Below are 20,732 nucleotides of genomic sequence, written 5' to 3' on the forward strand. Positions count from 1 at the left end.
ATATAAGATTATCATGCAGCTGTCCAAGGGAGGATGGGAGTAGGAACCAATTGTCCTATCAAGGCCTATCAAGGACAGTCAGATAAGAAACCCGCTAACGTGCTACTTTTCCATTTGAACTGCCTTCACCTAGCTGCAACATAAGAAAAGTATCAAACACCACACAGTGTAACATAAGCCTATTCTGGCCTATTAGAGTAAGGCATATAAAGCTAAAAAAAAAATCATCACCATCACACCAATGTTTTAATAATTAGTTTCTTATATCATTTTTCTCAGAGGTCTCAATGAATGTTGTTTATTAATGTTCACAGTAGGTTAAACACCAGGCATGCTCAGGGTGGCAGACACACACAGAGACCCAGTCAACTGTGTTTGCTTTATGTTTGGCAGATTGTCTTAATTAGGGGAAATGAATGTGAATGGAGAACAATATTTAGTCACGTATGACTACATATAGGCTACCAGCACTACCATTGCACAAACAAACGTGGTTCCTCGTTTGTGCGCATGTTGTGATACCTAAAGTGATCTAACTTTCCACATCTGATCAAATGTTGCCAATCCCTTTTTTTTAATGTTGCCATTCATTATGTCTATTGTTGTGTACGCCGTTACGTCAGCGTCATCGCAACCAGCTGTGCGCCCCTCCGACCCCTCCTCCTCGCTAGAGGAGGCAGTTTATCCTGAGGGAGAAGTGGACAGACATCCACAGTTAGCGGTCACCGTGTCGTGAAAGGACGGCATGATGTGGCCCTTCGTACCGCTGCTGCTGCTCGGTCTGCTGCGACCCTGCACCGCCGGAGGCTCTTTCACACAGGTACCTGTTGGTGTCCACACACACACACAACGCTTTCACAGCGTGGTGACAGGTAGATAGAAAAGACAGACGCGACGACCTGAAATCAGATGACATCACTGTTTTCTAATAATTCACCGTCTGCGCCGTCTTAAACCTAATTAGACGGTAGCAGGAGAAAGTGGTAGCCTATTTGTGTGAATATATGATGTAACCTACAAACTGAGAAGTTGTAGACTGAATGCTGGCTTTAGCCTACATTTTTTTTCATCATTTGACTTAAAATGTTTAAAGCAGATTGGTAGAAAAACACGATGGTATTTTGCATGCAATTTAGCAGCACCTTTAGTCTCTCATAACCTCTGATGACCAGTTTTAACAAAAGTTTTGGCATGTTACCAGGATTTTCTAGAAACTCCTGATTAAGTGGTCCCGTTTCTTTGCACCTGCAAATGTGGGCATTGATGACTTGTGCCCTGCTCATGTTTCTTCATTACCATACGTCCTCCTATAGTTTACTGCTAATTGGTATTCAAACTAATGGACTCACTACAATGACTTGTGTTGCAGTGTTGGCAACACAATCAAACCTAACAGAAAATCGGTAATTTAATCTACATTTAAGGGTGGTTAAAACAACAACCTGTTAAGTGCATCCCCTACAACACAAGTGTTAAATGAAGGCACATGCTGACTTCTAATTGTCCAGTGGTTTACCTGCTTGTACAAATTACATATCAAGCAGACATTCTCCTCTTGCTCTGTTGACACTGGTCGTGTGTGGGTAGTCACTAGTCTAGCATACATAACAGCAACAACAAAAACAGAGGTTAAAGTGTTGCAGCATCCCATATTTGTTTAAAGCTTGAGCTACCCTTTGGTAAATAAGCTCTTGATATTTGCACTGGAAATAGGTCAGACTGCAAAGACAGGTCACTTGCTTGGTTGATCTTAAGGGCCTTTTAAACAGTTCTCCAGATTTAATCTACAGATTATTTTTTCGATTAATTTAGTGTTCAACTTCCCAGAGCCAAAAGTGACACATTCAAGTATCTATTTTTTATTTTTTTTAACCAATGCTTCAAAACTCAATGAAGATTAATTTACTTGTATAATAAAAGCAGCTTCTCCACATTTGAGAAGCTGGTATTGGCAAATGTTTGGCATTTGTGCTTGAAAATTATTCATAATTGTTTTTTCTTTCTTTGATTAATCGACTAATTGATCTAGACTCAATTTAGAGTTCATTATCTAATATACATACAGTCACATATAATCATCTTTTTAATATTTCCCATGAAATGGAAAAGCATATTTGTCACGGGACTGTTATTTTATTATTAATTACTCATTCACTTATTCATAAATCTGTAGCGGCACATCCAACCAACATCCAAGTTTGTGGCTAATGTTTAAGCAGCAATATCTTGTTTGTTTTGAAAAATGTCCAAAGTGAATGACTCATCATTAAACGGAGTGGGTGACTAAAAAGTTACAAAACCCACCACCTAATCAAACATGTGAATGAAATGAGGGAGGTCAAATCCATGTTAAGGCCCACTATTGGCTAGCAAATGGGTGTTGTAAAAGTCCTGTAGGATAAGTCCATGTAAAAGGCATTGCCATTTTTGCATGCAAAAATACTACAGTAAATAAATGCTGATGTTTCAGCTGTGGGCTAGAAGAAACCAATATATGCTTTGACCTGTGTCTTTACCCCGCAGCATTGTGAGAAAACAGACGGCACAATTTACAAATACCAGGCAAGGACTCTTAACGGGAGTCACACTGTGAACTTCAGTGACTACGCGGGCAAGAGTGTCCTCTTCATCAACGTGGCCACGTACTGAGGATACACCTTTCAGTACACGGGTAAGAAAAAGCACCACAGGCATCGTTGTTTTGTGTTGCACTATTATTACAAGAAATAAAAACCACCTGATGAAATTTGAGCTTCTTCTTTCTCTTTCTATTATCAGAACTGAATGCACTACACGAGGAGATGAAACCTCTCGGACTCACGATTCTCGCCTTTCCCAGCAACCAATTCGGAAAACAGGAACCAGGGCAAAAACATGAAATTCTGCCAGGTTTAAAGTGAGAACTGTTTCTCTCTAAGTGCAAATCAAAATCAGCCACAACTCCCTGAATGAAAACACTAAAAAGTCAACAAATTAAACAATCACGTCAAAGCCACATAAATGCAGTAACCCTTTAAAGGGTCTTATAATGCAAGAACACGAGGCTGGATTTTATTTTATTTTTTTCTTCTTCAGCCTGTAGAAGACGTGAAAACATGAGAATCCCCTAACTATGACTCACAAGCTTCCCACAAGACACTATGGATATTAAGGCTCTGTAACGTAAGAACCTTCAAAGCTGGATGTAGAGAGGAATTTGCAATCCTGGCAAATCCTCTTCTCAATCAACAAAGCTTCATTTAATCAGGGAAAACATCCTTTGGCAATAAGATCAGTTTCTTAGTGGCCCCTCGAACACTCGTAGAATTTATGTCTCAGGTTCTCATCTTGTATCCATAGCAAAGCCACTGCAGTAGACTGTGTGGTTTCAATCTCAGGCAGCTACCAAGCAACAAAGTGCTCAGACACGTCCGCTGATAAGCTGCCTTCTTTCTGGATTCCAGGCATGTTAGACCAGGCAATGGATTTGTTCCAAACTTCCTGCTGTTTGAGAAAGGTGATGTGAATGGAAAAGACGAGCAAGAGGTTTTCACTTTCCTTAAGGTACGTTGCGGTGTGTGTGACTTTATTTTATTTTTTTAATATGTATATTCTACAGAGGTAGCCTGTTCTTTTACAGTAGTTTAATCCATGTGTGTTACTAATGCAGTTTTCCAGCTGTGCACAAATTTCTTCAGACCAATATCTCAAACCTCATTACACTGACCTGACAAGTCACTCCCTTTTTTACTGAATAGTGCATAACATATGCTCGCACCCAACACACACAGCCAAACCCAATATGAGGTACTTTCAAAATTTAAACCGCTATTAATAGCAGTTTGATTTATGCGCCACAGAAAAGTGGTCTCACAAGGTTTCCTGTAATGGAGATGATGATTTTAACTAAACAGATGTGTTGCAGATCCAAGTGGACCCATGCGGATCTCTCTAAAGGTGGAGGTCGTTCACTTGACAGTCCAGATGTTTCACTCATTATAATCCTGTGCTTTTTGCCATACAGAACTCCTGCCCTGCAGTTGGAAACGACTTTGGTGACCCCAACAACAGGTTGTTCTGGGGGCCTCTGAAGATCAACGACATCAAGTGGAACTTTGAAAAGTTTCTGGTGGGACCAGACGGGAAGCCGGTGATGAGGTGGCACCCAAGTGTCAACGTTTCTGAAGTCCGAGCTTACATTCACAAATACCTGCTCCAATTATACACACAGGATATTTTTGATTAGATCTGATTCGTCATACAGTATTGTCCATCTAATAAAGTAATGGTAACGAGACGATGTGAGAAGTAGAGCTATGGTAGAATGTAGAATTGAGTAATGTTAACAGTTTCTGGTACATGAAGATGGCATTTTGAATGAAGAGGAGGCTTGAAAACAGGACCTCTGTGGTGCCTCTTCGGAGTCTGGGGTTCAGGACAGTCCTTCAGTGCATTCAGGCTGCCCTGCAATCACTCAGCATCATGCAATCTTCTCATCTCCAGGACCTGTTTGCCATTACAGCCTGAATGTTAATTACTTCCAATAAATCATGGAGAACATGTGGATGTTCAGACCTTTCTTTGCAAGAAACGACTGTTATACTGTGGTTGTCATGCCATTAGAGAGAGAACATGATGCAGCATATTTGTTGACCCTTGAGATTTCTCTCCTGCAATACAAATGCGCAAAATATGAGCATGAATAAGCAGGGTGAGATGCTAATAGACATTTAGAATATTTATTAAGCCAGTCAAATACAAAAAGTCTCACATGTGCTTTTGCCTACAGCAAAAAAAAGTAAAAGGGCTACAAACCAAGAAAATACAACTGCCAGTAATTACAGCGTACCAAAGTGCAATTCTGCTAACTTCTCATTTCAACTCACCCATCTGGATTTTGTTCCCACTAACTTAACGGTTTGATAAAACAGAGCCAATTTGCAATTCATCTGCACATATTTTGAAGTCTTTCATCAGACTACATGATTAACACTATACTAAGTAAACTTTCATAGGTCTTCAGGTAAAACAGTGGTTTATTTCAGATTGGATTGGTCTTTGAAAAAAGTAACAATCTCGTGGTGTGGAGTCTGTGCCTGTTATCAGGGATCCTGACTTTGTTATAGCATTTTGCAGGTTGGTTGGCACGGCCTGGATTGCTGGTTGGTGAAGTGGGCAAAGAGCAAAGCCAGAATTCCTGGCAGGTTTTCCTTTGAGGAGTGGCTGTACTGCTCTAACACTAGATCTAGGGACTCCCAAATACTGATGACAATCTTCCTGTTTCTGTTGCTTGAACAGAATTTGAATGTTTCAGTACTAGGCGTGATAGCTGCACTGATTACAACTCAAGTTATCATGAAATAAGATTAAGAGGAAAAATGTCATCGCTGATGCCTAAAAGGTTTTGGTGCTGTAACTTGTGTGGGGCTGAACTGGGCAATCGGACAGGATGCAGTAAGATGAGTATGAATATCGGGATGAGTGGTCAAATCATCAAATCAATTGTGGTCAAGTAGAAGTGTTGTGTTTAATGAGATTAGGTCCATCATCATGGGGAAAAAAAAATAAAAATAAGATTGTGTATGTACTGTGCATGTGTATTGGGTGTCTGATACAAACATACAATGTCAATAGCTACAATATATTTGGATTACACTAACAACATAGAAAGAACAGCATTACTAAAGACAATGATTTACACTTAAGTCAATGCAACTATCAAAACAGCAGGTTATAAATAAATTATCACAATCATGTTTTTTGGTATGATACCATCAAAATTCATTTCCCGAAATTTTTGTATTTCAACAACCACTTTTGAACAGTTACACATATGGGACAGGTCTATAACATCGATGGCACTGAAGAAATCTTCAAAAATCAATTAACATTCACATTGTAAATTCTATGATTCAATGTACCTATATAATCATTCATTGTTGGAATGAGTATATGTAGTCTTAGTCATATTGGGGAATGGCTTCTTGTAACCCTACAAGTAACAAACTAAGTGTCAAGTTGTTACATATTTGCAGAGAGACAAATCACATAGGTATATTTTTCTGGAACAAAAACAAAAACCATGTTAATCATTCCAACCTATTTAACAAATGACTTCAGTTCCTGATAATAAAAAATAATAATAATAATCCAAATAATATTTCATGTATATATTCAGAATAGCGAAGTGTTTCACAAATAGCCTTATAAAACGCAAGTATAAACAACATTACAATAGGATATCTACAGTTCAGTAGGAAAATTATAGATCAAATCACACCTCGTCAACTCAAAAACAAACTGATTTCATGCTACTACCCAGACTCCATTAGGTGGGTACGGTGATGCTTTAGTGCTTTCCAGGGTCAATGTTCTGTCGCTCCCTTTTTCCAAATCCTGCTCCTGCTGCTGCGGCTGCTGCGGCCTGATCTGCAGACACACAAAAGGAACAAGACTTCACGATCTTCATCGCCACAGACTTTGCTGCTACACACTTTTCCTTCAAAATGAATCCAGCAAACATTTAGCCAACTGTGGGGCGTAATCTAGCAATTCAGAAAATATTCAGACTGCCTGAAAATGACAATGTCTTTTTTTAAATCATCAACAAAACTTAAGAAAAGACCAAAACCACAATGGACACACACACACACACACACACACACACACACACACACACAACTAACAAGTACTGCCTGGGTAGCTAAAACCTAACAAAACTTACTGCTCTCCTCTATAGAACCAACTGCTGTCCAATAACTATTTAAAAACACATAACCAGCCACTCCATTGTACTGGGTGACACTCCTTCATTACCATGTATATAGTACTTTATTTTTAGTCAGTTCTATATCCACCATCCTAATATATTCTCAATGCACATATTATTCCACTACTACAAATGCATAGTTAGGTTTTTCTTGATTGCATTTTGTTGACAATAAGGGGAAAATACAGAGCAGCCCCATTCTTATCCTTTGCGCAATAAAAACAGTGTACAAAAAAAGTGATTTATTTATTACCATAAAAAAAAGATTGTACTTGGCTGGCTTGTAACATGTGATTCATGCTTTTATCTCAACTCCTCTGGACTACTGTAATGCTTAACCCAGCATGAGAGCTGTGTAGCCTTGTTGTTTTATGTGTTTGTTTTATTTCTTGTTCAGCACTTTGTAAACCTTTGTTTTTTTAAATGTGCTATATAAATAAAATTGATTGGATTGGCTGTACCATACCTGCATTCTCTGGTGGTGGTCTTGAGCTCTCTCCTACTGCTCTGGCCCCTCTGGGCTGCGGGAATGACGACTGCCAAGGAAAACCCTGAAGAGAAAGCAACACCATAAGCTCAATTCACTAAATATACTCATTCATCACAACAAGCAGCCCTCAGGTCTTTGCCATAACCTAACAATCGTTATATGTAAGCGTGGCTAGGTTGAGCTTCAGTTAGACCTAATTACATCTGCTTGTTCCTCCAGAAAGATAAAAAGGGCGTAGAGGCAAGAGAAAGAAAAGCCTCGTTTCCTCAGTGAACATGAGTCACTCCAGAGACAGAGACAGAGGGGCCTTAGAGGACCCTTACCGGGGTAACAGGCTGGAAGTCTCGTACAGGGGGCGGTGCTGCGGCGGCTGCGGCTGCGGCTGCGGCTGCTGCTGCTGCTGCTGCTGCTGCTGTGGCACCTGCTGCATTGGGCATCCGGGGAGGGAAGTGTACGGGCCAGCCCTCAAGGCCCTGCGGTCCCACCTGCACAAAGGGACCACAGTAGGGAGGGCTCAGCGGGCCGTTCACTGAGCCTGACGTGGGGTCTGAGGTACGTCTTTCCTGCTGCTGCCCCTACGAGGGATCACAAGTACACACGTGATCCCCAATCAGTGTACGGCTGCTACTCTCAGTGAGCGTGACCTTCAACCCTCCTGTAGCTGACTCCCACTGAGGAGTGTAAATATTCCACCTGTTGCTCCCGACTACACTGACAAACAACCTAGCTGGAGTGAGGCTCTTGTCCTGGAGTATTGATTTGTCCAGTATGAACTTAGGATAGTCAACATCTGTGTGACCGCTTTCTGTCACAAGGGGGCGCAACACTGCAAGGTTTACCCCAATTCATATCCTCCTGGTGATGCATCTCAAAGGCTTGAACAGCAACTTTCAGTGAATGCCTTGGCCCTAATTTAATCTACCTGGCCAGAATGACCACACATATCACCTATCCAGGCAGGCGGCACCATTTCATTCAAAATATCAGCATGTCTGCGACACTGCCAGACTCAGACCTCAGCTGCAGCCAGTACCTGTTTGTGATGCTGCATCTGCAGTCTCTCCAGCTTACATCTCTCTGTGCGTTCTCTCTGACACTCGTTCTGCGCCTGATGAAGCTGAATCACAAATACAAAATTTAAAAAATCCCGCATTAGAGAGCAGTTTACTTATCATTTCTATTCAGTGCAAGACACAACAGCATTCTTACTTGTGCCACATACAGGAGAATATACTGTAAACACACTTCTTACCTGGTTGGTCAAATTAGTAATCTGACCCTGGAGTCTCTCAACTTGCCGCCTCAAGTCCTCCTTTTCCTCATTCATTCGCTCTCTGTCACTCCTTTCTTTTCTGAAGTCTTCTTCAAAAATCTTCACCTGAAGTACAAAAGCACCCATTTGAATGCAGTTTAGGAAATGCATGTATAATTGCAATACAACTGTGTATGTGTGTGTATTTTTTGCTGCATGTCTGACCTGTTCCTTTAGTACAGCAATTTGAGTGAGCAGTTCCTGTTTCTTCAGGTTACTGGCTGCATCGGCAAAGTTACCCTGGCCAGGTGGTTGTTGGGAAGAGGATGGGGTGTGCAGATTTAAGGCTTCCTCTAAAGCCTGAAATAATAAAAAACCAAAATAAAAATAAAGGTTTTACACAGAAACAAATGTCTGTTCTTCATCTCTCTCTCTTTCTGCATCTCTTGCACTCTCACCCTGTTGAGGCGTTGGATCTCCTTCTCCTGGTACTCCCTCTGTTTGCTCAGGGGCAGCAGCTGATCCTGCAGGTAGCGAATCTTCTGCTTCAGCTCAGTGGTCTCAGAATTTAGGCACTCCTTCTCCCCCTGAAACATACACACCCAAATACACTGAACACCTTTCTTAGAGTATCCTTTAACATGTCATTTTGGGTTTTGTGTCCTGATTTTGAAATGTTAGGCCAGTTTCACCTGGGCTTTGTGTCTTCGTATTCTCACCTGTACATTTTCAATCTTGGACTTGGCCAGCAGCAGCTTCTTGTCGTAGTCACGCTGCCTCTGCTCTCGCTCTGCCTCCAGCTCAAGCACAGTTTTCTGGGACTCAGCCAGCCGTTGTCTGAGGTCTGTGATCTGAGGTATAATGTAAAGCAATTTCACTGAGGACCGCCATTCAGTGAATCCACTAATCACTGCGGTAAGGTACGGTTCTCATAAACACAAAAAATAAATAAATAAAAATAAATAAATAAAAAAAAACTGTGATGCAGTGATAACACTGATAAACATCAGCTGTCGCTTGTATCAGGATACAGCCTTAGAAACATGTTAGAAATGTTTGTTATCAAATTATAAACTAAGCCACAGCAACAAGTACACACTTGCAAACACACGCAGTTCTGTTTTTGTGTAAAATATGAACGAACTTTAGTGACGCAAATGGATGTATCTAGGGTTCTGCGGTTTAAACCCAAGGTTGCATGGTGTCCCTGTCTCAACAAAGTGTGTTCATGAATGTGGGTGTGCAGAAGCGTAGGTGTGTGAGTATGAGTGTGAGAGTGTGTACATATGTGTGTCTCTGCTGCCCTTTGACTGCACCTCAGCAGGAAGTCAGCGGGTACCAGAGAGGTGAGGGGAATTCTTACTGAGGTGTGACAGGCCTTGTGGTAAAGTATGCTCTCAGATAGCGAGCTATTGCAAGATTGCACCTTTTCCACTGGACAAGCATATAGAACACACACACACACACACACACACACACACACACACACACGCCAACTGATGCAGATAATCAGAGTCCAGAGTTCCTTAAAAATATTTCCAAATTACAAAATTCCATTGACATAATGCAAAATGAGACCATTGGTGACACAATGCTACAACCATTACATTTTAAGCCTGCTAGCAAGAAAATATTGTTTTATTTGCAATTTTAATTCAGTAATGCCATTTTATTTTTTTGGCCCAGTTTATCCTTGTTTGGGAAAACTGTTAAAACTTGAAACTAAATTCAACTATCATTTTCAAAATGGTTTACAACTGGTAACAAAATAGGAACAGTGGAAGACACAGCTGAAAGTTAATTCTGTACCTAAGGCAACAGATATACAGTCTATTCTAAGCACATTATTTATTTGAGTACGGTAACATTTTAATGAAAAATTCAGGACAACCCTGGCATGAGGAAAAAGTCTTCGTTTTTCAAATGTTTGGGGGAGAAAAAAAAAACAGACAAAAATAGGATTGACTGAACTGATGCAATTTTATAAAACTGAACAGAATGAGTTTTTAAGTGAGCATTTCAAAAGGAGTGTAAGAGTAATTTGTTTTTAAATTTTTAAAAGTAAGTATTAGTTCTCCTTTAACAGCTCTACATCAGCAGAGGACACAGTGATGTCTTCCCACACCCTTCAAAACAGCTGTAAAGTCATTACTGTACCTTCTGTTCAAACTGTGACTTCATGGAGTTCCACTGAATGTCCCACTGCTTGTTCACCTCCAGTACCTGTAAACAGCACCAGAAAGTGAAACAAATGACACTGAACATATAGGAAACAAAATACACAGAGACTTTCCCCAATGGCAAAAGAGGATGAGCAGTTAAGGCTTTAAAAAAAAAAAAAAAAAAAAGACTCACATCCTTTCTCTGCTTCTCCAAAAGCTTGATCTTCTTTTCATACACCTCTACATCACAAGGTTTAGTTGGGGTTTTCTCTGCAGCTTTTCCACTCTGGGGGCACACAAAACATTCCTAAATCCACAGCATTCCTCCATTACCAACAATGCAATGTATGAGTTTATAAGAGGGGAGGTTTTTAAGTCATAGATTTATTGAGAAAACCTTTATTAATGCATTTCTTAAACAGAAAATTAAGTTTAAAGCAAACATTTATTTGGCATGTAAGTGAGACTGATTTATTTATATGAAGCGAAGTTGTAATGTGTGAAAAATCTATTACCTTCTGCGGTGTGGCAGCCTCCATCTTAGATCTTACAGCGACTGATTCCTCCTTCGCAGGCTCCTCTTTGTCCTCTTGAGCATCGGTGTCAGATGGCGCCGCAGATGATGCTGCCGCCGCTGCCGCTCCTGTGACCAGCTCCTTAAGCTTCTGATTCTCCTGTCTGAATCAGCCAGAAAATGAAAACGATAGTATTCTTGTCCATTCCCAGAATTTGTTGGTACAGCTTCAGGATGTCCTTTGGGAAGAACCTACACTACCCGCTGAGTGCAATGACGCCAACAGAAAGCAGTGGCATAATCCCCCCCAAAAGTGAAAGCCCGGTCAATTGTCCAAATCCATGTCAAAGTAAAAACTGTGTCATCAAAACAATAATGGGAGGCTGATTTGCACTGCATTCTAAAAAAGGTCATGAGAAACTAAATTCAGAGAGAGTTCAAATTGTTTAGTTATTTGTAGGGAATATACTGCAGCTCTCACAACTTGTTCTTTTTTGACCTTACTAACAATGTTTCTGCTCCAGCAGAAGCAACACAAAGATAAGGAAAAACATTACCTCAGCTGTTCTAAATCTCGATTCCTGATATGATGATCCTCTTCCATTTTCTTTCGAAGCTCATTATTCTCCTGTCTGAGCTGCTCACAGAGAGTCTATAGAAACACACAATAACTAGCATCATTCTGTATAATGATATCAACATTTTACACCACCATCGAAACAGCTGGAAGTAACTTCTTTTAACACACTGGTACAAAGCAAAATGTACTATGAGTCAAAATTCTGTTGGAATAATGTAGCTGAGCAGTTTATTGATGACATAACCCTCCCCTTTATGGCACAAAATTATGTGTTTTTCAGTCACATGGCGCTATATTTAAATTTTTCAATCCACAAACAAACAGTCAGCCATGACTTTTTGTCAGTTTATCTGAAAGATTTTAAAACGAGTTAAATTAAACTCAACTGAAAATATGAAGACTAAGTCACTGCAAATACTGCTTTATGTTTGTATATTAAAATTAGGCTGTAATGGGTTTCAGAATGATGGTGATGTACTTCCACTGTGACCGGCTACAAATACGCAACCCCCTTGGAAATTGTGATTGAGTTACACTGTTACTCTACTTTTGTTGCAAAGCACTTTGTAACATTGTTTGGAAATGTGCTACAGCAATAAAGTCATTACAGTTAAAATCGTGTTTTAAAGAGGAACGCTCCTGTTGTGTGTCAGTAGTAGTAGTTGTTTATGTTAAGTTTCCAGCCCACACGGACAACTGGAACTGCAGTAGTACAACAACATCAGAAAATAATATAAACTTCTTACTTATATCATTACACTACAAACAAAAGAATTTTGTCCTCTTTTCTCGCTCTACAAATAACATCTGCCACAAATGACTATTTTCCTAATATAAATTATAATTCAATCGATCAATCTAAGAAGCGTGATGGTTGCTTTTGCATTATTTACTTTTGTTATGAAGTTGTTGTGTCACATACCTGTAAGAGGGAGGTCCTCTGTTCATTCTTTTGGACCTTCGAGGAAAGATGGTGAAACTCCACAGCCATGCGTCCGAGATGGGCTAACAGCTGGTTCGGATTGGACTCCTCTGCAAAAATGCTGAAGGAGCTCTCTAGTCTCTTCAGCTGGCTCGCTAGCTCGATGTTCTCCTGAGGCAGGACGGGGATTACGCCTGCCATTGACCCGGCCTGAAGATACCCACACAAGGTGAACAGTCAGTCAGCTGTTCCTCTAAAGCTGACTCAGTGTGTGAGCTAACAATTACATTTGTATTTCAAACAGCACAAACTGAAAGATCAACATACTGTGAATCATCACGCTGCCTTTTCTATAAAAAGCAGCAGCTGATATATCTCAAAAGACAAACCAGTTTGTCCTGTTGACTTTATATTTAATTCTCACAGCCTACAACTGATTCATTTCAAAAAGACAAACCAGTTTGTCCTTTTGGATTCAAGTTAGGCCTCACAGAATACAGCCAGTTGTTGTTATACATTTACCAAAAATATTCTGTTACGGTGTGGAAACAGTTTCAAAATAGGCTATATAACTTTACAATATATGACAAGCTAGAAAATAACATTAGTTTTGAGAGGTGTGCCTGAAATATTCTGGCATGATGTCCTATTAACACATCCCCTAGGATGTGGTGTGTGAATGAATCAGTGGTGTAAATCTAGTCAGTAATAATCCTGGACTTTCCCCTGGCTGACTCAGGCTGGATCTACCAGTATTGAGTTTGTTGGTGAGTCACCGCACCAAGGATATGTTCCTAATATTGTGGAAATGGCTATAAAAGAGGAAAGGTTGAACTTACAATTACACAAATGAATTACTTTTAGGAATTAGCCCCAGGAGCATTGTGATATTCTAAACATACTAAATTGTTTGTTAAAATTAAAGATTTGTTGGAACTACAAAAATGTGAGGTCTTTATTTTTTATAAAAAATAAAACATCTAGTACATACAGTCAAAGCATCTGCGGTCTTCCCATCCATGTTCACAACCTCAAACTCTGATGAGGCTTCCTGGAAAGACCAAAAAGTAAGTAGGACCGTGCATGACGTACATGCAGTGTCCATACCTTAAATTGTTAAGAATAAAGTAAACATCTCTCCAGTGGAGAGTAGGCAGATGTCAGTCTATGCCCTTATTATGTCTGTATCTAATGTTATTTATCATTCTACAACCATTACAGAGTTGCTTCTGCCTGTACCAAAAGCTCTCGCACACACACACAGTACAAATTACTTACATTGGGCTTCTCAGGCTGAAGGGTCTTCCCTAAACAGCTTGCTTGCTCCTCCTTCTGCTCTGCAGTGGAGTGTAAACAGGGTTTACCTGAAACAAGGCATACCAATACCAAGGTTAATGAAAGTTATAGTAAAGATGAACAGCAGGCGATATGGTTACAACAATCTTCAGAGCAATAATCCACAAATATGACTACAAAGATAGATAAGATAAATTACAGTCTGTGAGACCTACTTTGTGTCTCAGTTTGAACAGGCCCTCCCATACACAGACTGGCAGCAAAACTGGACGACTTGAGGGCCTCATTGTCTCTCACAAGTTCCTCCACTCGCTGTCGAAGCCTCGACGCCTCTGATTGAGACTCTTCCAGCAAATCACCTGCAAGTTTCAAAGAGATCTTGTCTCTGTCCAGCAGCACTTCACTTGAATTTCACTTGGTCTAACTTTTTCAACAAATACCGTTAAGGCTAGATCTGCCAGCATACATCATCACATAGGATATGATAGAAGTTCAGTGAGAAATTCCACACAAATAGCAACACTCCTTTGGTGAGTCACAAAAGGTGCAATCAGGTCATTCACATCACTGGCATGCAAACAAATTGCCAATGAAGATCATCAGGTTTTACTAGATTCCACCTCATTTGAATGAATGTTTCCTTCATGCATTTGTATAATGTTTTGGAAATTAAGAGATTTAATAGATTATGGAAGACATCATATGATGGAAAAATACATTCCTCCGGTGTTAAGACACACAACAGATGTTTAATGCCAAATAGCAGCTCTATCCACCGCCTTGAGGTAACCACTCTCTTTAGGAACCTACCTAAGCTCTTAAGTCCTTTCATCCGCTCCCTCAGTATGCTGTTCTCCTCCAGTAGCTGTCGATAACTGCTTCCCCCTCCGGCCTCATCCCTGGCCTTAACCTCACTCCCACCTGGATCATAGATGCGGTACGGGCCTTTCCCTTCCATCGCCGTGATTAATTCCTAGACATGGTCCTCCAAACTGTGAATAAGGAGACATGAACTGTTATTTTCAACATAATTAAAACACACGCAAAGCACTGGAAAATACTCAGTGGAGTAGCAGACCTTTACAGAAAACAAAAAGTGGTGTTGTAAAGCATTTAAAAACACAGAGGACTGACCACTTGTGTCTACAATGGTCCTCCACCCTTTGCAATATGAGAAGCAAGTTGAAAGACGTGTTTTTGCATTGCAACCAGTAACATATGAATCTAAGTTTAAAGTGTACTACCCATTGAGGAAAAATTAAAGTATACCATACAGTGTAAGAGCAACTTCAAATGTCGACACCTAACATGCAGAGGGAGGAAACAGATGAACAGAAGCATTGGCTGTACAGTAGGAGGGAAAATGACTTACTAAACTTGAAAGCCCCTTGAACCACAACGTATTGTATAACAACCACTCAGAAATATAACATGTGTTTATCTTAATTCTTGACTGCGGATGAAATAAATACCACCCACTCAGACATGCTACTGTATGTAACGCTACTGCAAGTTAACCAACTAGAAAGAGCCGTTTCTAGCCTTCTAATTTAGAGCAGGACGACTGTAAACTATCGGTGAAGCAAGATGAACAAAATACAGACAAACACACAGCTTTGAGAGGATAAAAGCAGCAACTACATCACCATAATGCTACCCTGCCAGAGTGACACATATGGCAGCAATGTGCTAACGTTTGTAATGGGTAAATATGACAACCACAACGTTCATATCCTGAGAAAAAAAGACACAAGAGTAGAGGAAAACACTAATCGTTACGTGAATCCTGCTAACAAACATCTACCCAGTGGACGAGAGTCAAATACAGCACAATCTAGTTAATGATAGCTACCTTGATTGGCTGAAGAAGGCTAATATTAGTTTTCGCTGTTGTCATGCAAATTGCTAGCAACATCCTCGTTAGCTCTCGGCTAGCTAACACTAGATGACAGTGCGGGACAGGAAGCGACTATGTCCTCTTTTTTACCCACTAAAGATACTTTTATCGATGCAGTAAGTCCGTCGGAAAGCGAAGTTAAACGACAAACCAAAGAACAAAGAGGTGTCTTTTGTCTGGATACCTTTCAGCTCGCAGTGGCCTCACGTCTCTCTGCCCAGACATCTATTGCGGAAGTGGTCTACTGGTCTGTGCTGTAACCTGGGAAATTCCACCTCGCAACGTTTGATGTAAACAGCAATGATTGACAGTCCCGCCGACCAATCAGGGCCCAGCTCTCTGTCAGCGGGGCACCAATCGGAGCCAACGACAGTAATGTAAACACTCGTTGGAGATTTACCAGCGTTAACAAACTTGCTCACATGATTTATATGTATACTGAAACGTATATGTAGCAAACATGGCTCATATGACACAATGGCACAAAGGTGAGTAAAACTGATCATCTAAAACAGCCTGATTTTCTCTTGAGTCATAATGATTTCAATTAAACAAAGTCTTAATCTTCTTGGAACTCATCCCCCATAGCCCAGGGACAAACCCCATCATTCTCACTGAATGACTTTTGTCTTCATTGATACATTTAAACTAGGGGCTGGTGGGGTTTTCTGTGATTGCATCACATATTTCCTCTGAAGTCGGGGAGCAATAAGACCTACTTCACCACGGAGCTTTTTATGTCTTATTTGGTATAAGAGCTGAGAGATGTAATGTTCACAATATTGTGATCAGGGCCGCAACAAATTATTATTGTATTGATTAATCTGACGATTCGTTCTCTTGACCAATTAATTGTTCAGTCTATGGAATATGAAAAAAATCATTATAATAAAATGCCCATCAAAATTTTAAAGCTGTAGTTGACATATTCAAACAGCTGGCTTTGTCCAGCAAACAAACCCCAAGTCAAACAGTTAATAAAATAGAAGTGATACACAGCAAAACACTCAATATTGCTCCTGAAAAATGACTTAAACGAGTAGCTAATCAGACTAAGTGATTAATTAACTAATCATGTCAGCCCTGATTGTGACACATTAATATCACCTGGAATTTTGGGAACTGTATAGTAATACCACAAACAAGTTTAAATGAAATGTTTTCCTGGTCTTAAAGTCAAATTATGTTATGTCAGTCATAGGTTAAGATGTGTTTGTTGAGGAGCACTGTGCCACATAGAGTAATATCTATGTTTGACTAAATTGTCAACTGACTGACCAAATATGAATAATTTAGAGCAATAGTGACATCTTGTGGGAATTAACAAGCAGGTAATCTGCTGTCATATTTCTTCCTCGGGGACAAAAACCGTCCCTTGGTTAAGTGGAAGGACCTTCTGATGCAATTCACCTTTGTCACTGTGTGCAATTAGACTGAACCGTCCTTGGTAATGCCAATTGCATGTTTTGTTGGCTCTATAATGGGTCAAAATTATGAAATTAACTACCAAATAGTCTTATATGAATCACAATTGAAAACATTTCACTGCTTGTCCACAAAGACGAAGAAGACAAACACCCTCCATAATTATTTTAGATTTCAGAGCATCAGCCTTGGAGGTCTTAACGGGAAAGCATGCTGTGTAAACACAGGAAACACTAAGTTTGCCAAAAAATTTACACTAGGTCTGTATATGGTGTGATTTATGGTAATGTTAAACTAATGAGAATCACACATTTGTTTTGTCTTTGAGTAGCCACCATTATTACTTCCTATAATGCAGAAAGTGCACAGTAATGGCATACACCATTAATAGCTTTCATGAAAATGGTCATCTTCCTTAAATAGTTCCCTCAACAGTTAAGAATTTAAAATAGGATTTCACTATACTACTCATTCGACTCTTTGACTTATCCTCCCTAAATGAATGGAAATCAAACTGTAAAGAAAGAGAATAAGCAAATTAGTGATAAAACAGGAGAGGGTGGGTAGACAGCCTGTGAGTATCTAAACTCTGTGTGTGTGTGTGTGTGTGTGTGTGTGTGTGTGTGATGTTTCAAATAACTATACACCTTATTTAAAAATCCTCCTCATACTTCAAAATGCAGCTCAAACTGCTTTGGATTCAATTGAAAAAGTCTCACGCTTCAATTAAAACCACATTCAACAACAAAAAAAAACAGACAATAATAGATGTGGATGGAAAACACTGAATGTGTTCCCCAGAGAGTCATCAGTTGGCAACAGGAAAAAGCCAACATAAAGTTCACACACAAGTTGTTTTTTCCTCAGTCCTGTGCCTGTCACCAAACACACCTTGTCCTTGTTTAAAGGTACACAGTGTTTCCATCTCAGGTTGCCATGATGTGCTGAAATAATCAACAGGCTGGTGGCTCTGAGCCTGCCAGCACAAAAACAAAAGGAAGGACAGGATATTCATTTAGTCCTCCTGTGTAACAAATTCTACACTTTATTTCTCCACCCATTTTAAAGCTTTTTCCTTATTGAACAAAGACAGAAGAGTGAGCAGATGACATGTGGGAAAGTGTAATTATCAGAATGAAGCCCACAGTGTCACAAGTACAGACTATGTGCCTCACCCCACTGAGACACAAGGACAGTCCAGTCTCCACTCTCCCAGCAGCAGAAATCAGCAGCTGATAGTCATTAGCTCCGCGCTGCTTAATACAAAATGTCCTTTTGTTAGCCGACTAGTGACTCCAGCTGCCCTCTCAAGGCCTTAAATCAGGGACATCCTCGTTCTTCTCTCTATCATTATGCAAAAGATGTGCACTTGCACTAGATATGCTTGAGCGGTAACTCCTCATACCACTTTTCTGTTGAAAATCTAAAATCTAGATTGTAACTACAACCAAGAAACCAGTGTGACAGCTTGCCAAGTATCTCATATCGCACAGGCTTATGTATAAATAACAACAATGATACTGAATAAATCTACATTTTGTGTTATTTTGTACTCAGGTTTGTCTTTAAAACACATCTACAATCTTGTTTGTTTTGGTAACATGGATTTACCTATTTGTCCACAGATCTGCTGACATGTTGTAATGAATTACACAATCTGATTAAAAATAATGATCAGGTTTAAAATAAACATAACACAATAAACATTGTATTTACCATCTTTACTACATTTATAATATTTAGAGTATTTACTTAGGATAAAGATAAAGACAGATAATACCATTCAATTAACCAGCTTATGGCAATTTCCCTGACATCCAGGGCAGAAATCAATCTTTTCATTGTGTTTCATTTGCCTCCTATGTAATGGTTCCAAACAGAGCACAGCTACATGACAACGTAAAATTATTCAACCTGGCTTAAATAACAAAAGAATACCACAAATAATTATAATTAATGTAATATGTTCTGTTACTACACCTCAAATGTTAAAACAAATAAACAACAACTCACCCACACATTCAGCTTGTCGGAGAGGCACTTTTTAAGGAAACTGGTGAATAGGGGGGAAGCAATTTCACTGTGAGACTTGGGGAATTCCCATAACCCAGTAAAATGGCCTGATAGTGTAGACTCAGCCTGAACAGAACCTGGTGTGTGTCCAACTGTGTGGCCTTGCCTTTACTGAGTAACACAACACGTGAAAAAGAAAAAAAAACTGAATGCATAGAATTAATCTCTGTACAGTAGCTTGCAGCACATAGACACCACTCTGCACACATTAATGCATGTCAACCAAACTGAATGGATAGAGGAGGCACAAAAATATGACACAACATATTGAGAGCAGCATTCAAGATTAATGTACAGATGACCTGTATTATTTACTAACTTGTAGATACACTATCCTACATACACTAGAGTAAGTGGCTTGTTTGCATGATCACATCATGTTGCCACCAAAATCATGGAGACTGTAGTTAACAACGGCTGAAGCAATGCCTGTAACTCTCTGAGGATGTAACAGCTTTGAAAATGTATTGCTGTACAAGCTGTTCTGAACACCACGGTGCAAACTTCCCCTAGCTATCAAAAGGGAAATTCAAAAACTGTGTATATTATGACATTGTCTGCGTATTAGCACCGTGCTATTGAAGTAATCGCTTAATCTCTAAATAATTATCATCAAATGGGGCAATTTCAGGTTGGGTGTGCCATTAAAACAGTGTGACAGACTGCTGCAGACTCTGTTGCCTTGGATTTTGGCATGACTGCAGGGGGATTTCCTCGCCACATACGTCTTTTTTTTTCTTCTTTCCTCTTTTAACTCAAAGATGGTCTGACAACAGCTGCGCTCACACATACGCAACGAACTGAGACACTGACAAGAACAGAGGCAGCTGTCTTGTATGTTTCTCCTGCATTAGCAAGTATACAAGTCCAACTGAAAAACATGAAATGAAGTGAGAAGTGACACGTTGTTACAGTTAAGTGTAAACGACTTTTTTTTTTGCTCATTTAAATGTATGTAGGGGTATAGATTACAGTCACAATTGGTGAACAAGTAGCAAAGGAAGTCATACATTTACTGTGTGTTTGTATGTAAAAAGCAGTAGTTTGAATGGATTGTTATTCTAAAATCAGTCTTTGTTTATGTAAAATCACCTTTATGAACAACAGTAACTTAGTGGTATGTTTGTTAAGCAGAAGAGGCATTGAATTGGTGTGGGAGTTTCCTGATGTTCAATATTGTAGTTCCCTTTCTGCTAGGCCCAGTGCTATTGCCAGTATCAACACAGTTAATCATTGAACTGCCCTGCCAAATACAAACCAAGCCATCCCCCACCAGGACACACACTATAAAAAGAGAATAAAAAGGTATAGATGTAAAAAAAAAAAAAAAAAAAAAGTGTATTAAATGTTTTCCAACAATGTAAGAAGAAAGA

The 20,732-nt window shown here is 39.7% G+C and overlaps 2 protein-coding genes across 5 annotated transcripts; one reads left to right on the plus strand and one right to left on the minus strand.

The window, feature by feature from the left end:
* Window positions 1–662: 662 nt before the first annotated feature.
* Window positions 663–4,539, plus strand: gpx3 (glutathione peroxidase 3). The gene is made up of 5 exons (XM_046029714.1): window positions 663–820; window positions 2,524–2,671; window positions 2,779–2,896; window positions 3,444–3,543; window positions 4,004–4,539. Exons 1-5 carry the CDS (start codon window positions 746–748, stop codon window positions 4,223–4,225), a joined length of 663 nt encoding a protein of 220 aa, XP_045885670.1. The 5' UTR covers window positions 663–745; the 3' UTR covers window positions 4,226–4,539.
* Window positions 4,540–4,704: 165 nt separating this feature from the next.
* On the minus strand, window positions 4,705–16,156 carry tnip1 (TNFAIP3 interacting protein 1). 4 transcript variants are annotated; one of them, XM_046029709.1, is made up of 18 exons: window positions 16,046–16,156; window positions 14,775–14,956; window positions 14,180–14,323; window positions 13,947–14,032; window positions 13,660–13,719; window positions 12,669–12,878; window positions 11,724–11,818; window positions 11,168–11,330; window positions 10,846–10,938; window positions 10,648–10,713; window positions 9,210–9,341; window positions 8,949–9,077; window positions 8,716–8,850; window positions 8,491–8,616; window positions 8,272–8,355; window positions 7,562–7,813; window positions 7,215–7,299; window positions 4,705–6,408 (listed from the first exon to the last, which is right to left on the minus strand). In XM_046029709.1, exons 2-18 carry the CDS (start codon window positions 14,920–14,922, stop codon window positions 6,329–6,331), a joined length of 2,088 nt encoding a protein of 695 aa, XP_045885665.1. In that variant the 5' UTR covers window positions 14,923–14,956; window positions 16,046–16,156; the 3' UTR covers window positions 4,705–6,328. The 4 variants fall into 4 exon arrangements, with proteins under 4 accessions (XP_045885665.1, XP_045885668.1, XP_045885666.1 ...); XM_046029712.1 differs by lacking the exon at window positions 16,046–16,156 and having other exon boundaries at window positions 7,562–7,723; XM_046029710.1 differs by lacking the exons at window positions 13,660–13,719; window positions 16,046–16,156.
* Between the last annotated feature and the right edge of the window lie 4,576 nt (window positions 16,157–20,732).

This window comes from Micropterus dolomieu, linkage group LG19, assembly GCF_021292245.1.
Source record: "Micropterus dolomieu isolate WLL.071019.BEF.003 ecotype Adirondacks linkage group LG19, ASM2129224v1, whole genome shotgun sequence".
In the NCBI taxonomy this organism is placed as follows: Eukaryota; Metazoa; Chordata; class Actinopteri; order Centrarchiformes; family Centrarchidae; genus Micropterus; species Micropterus dolomieu.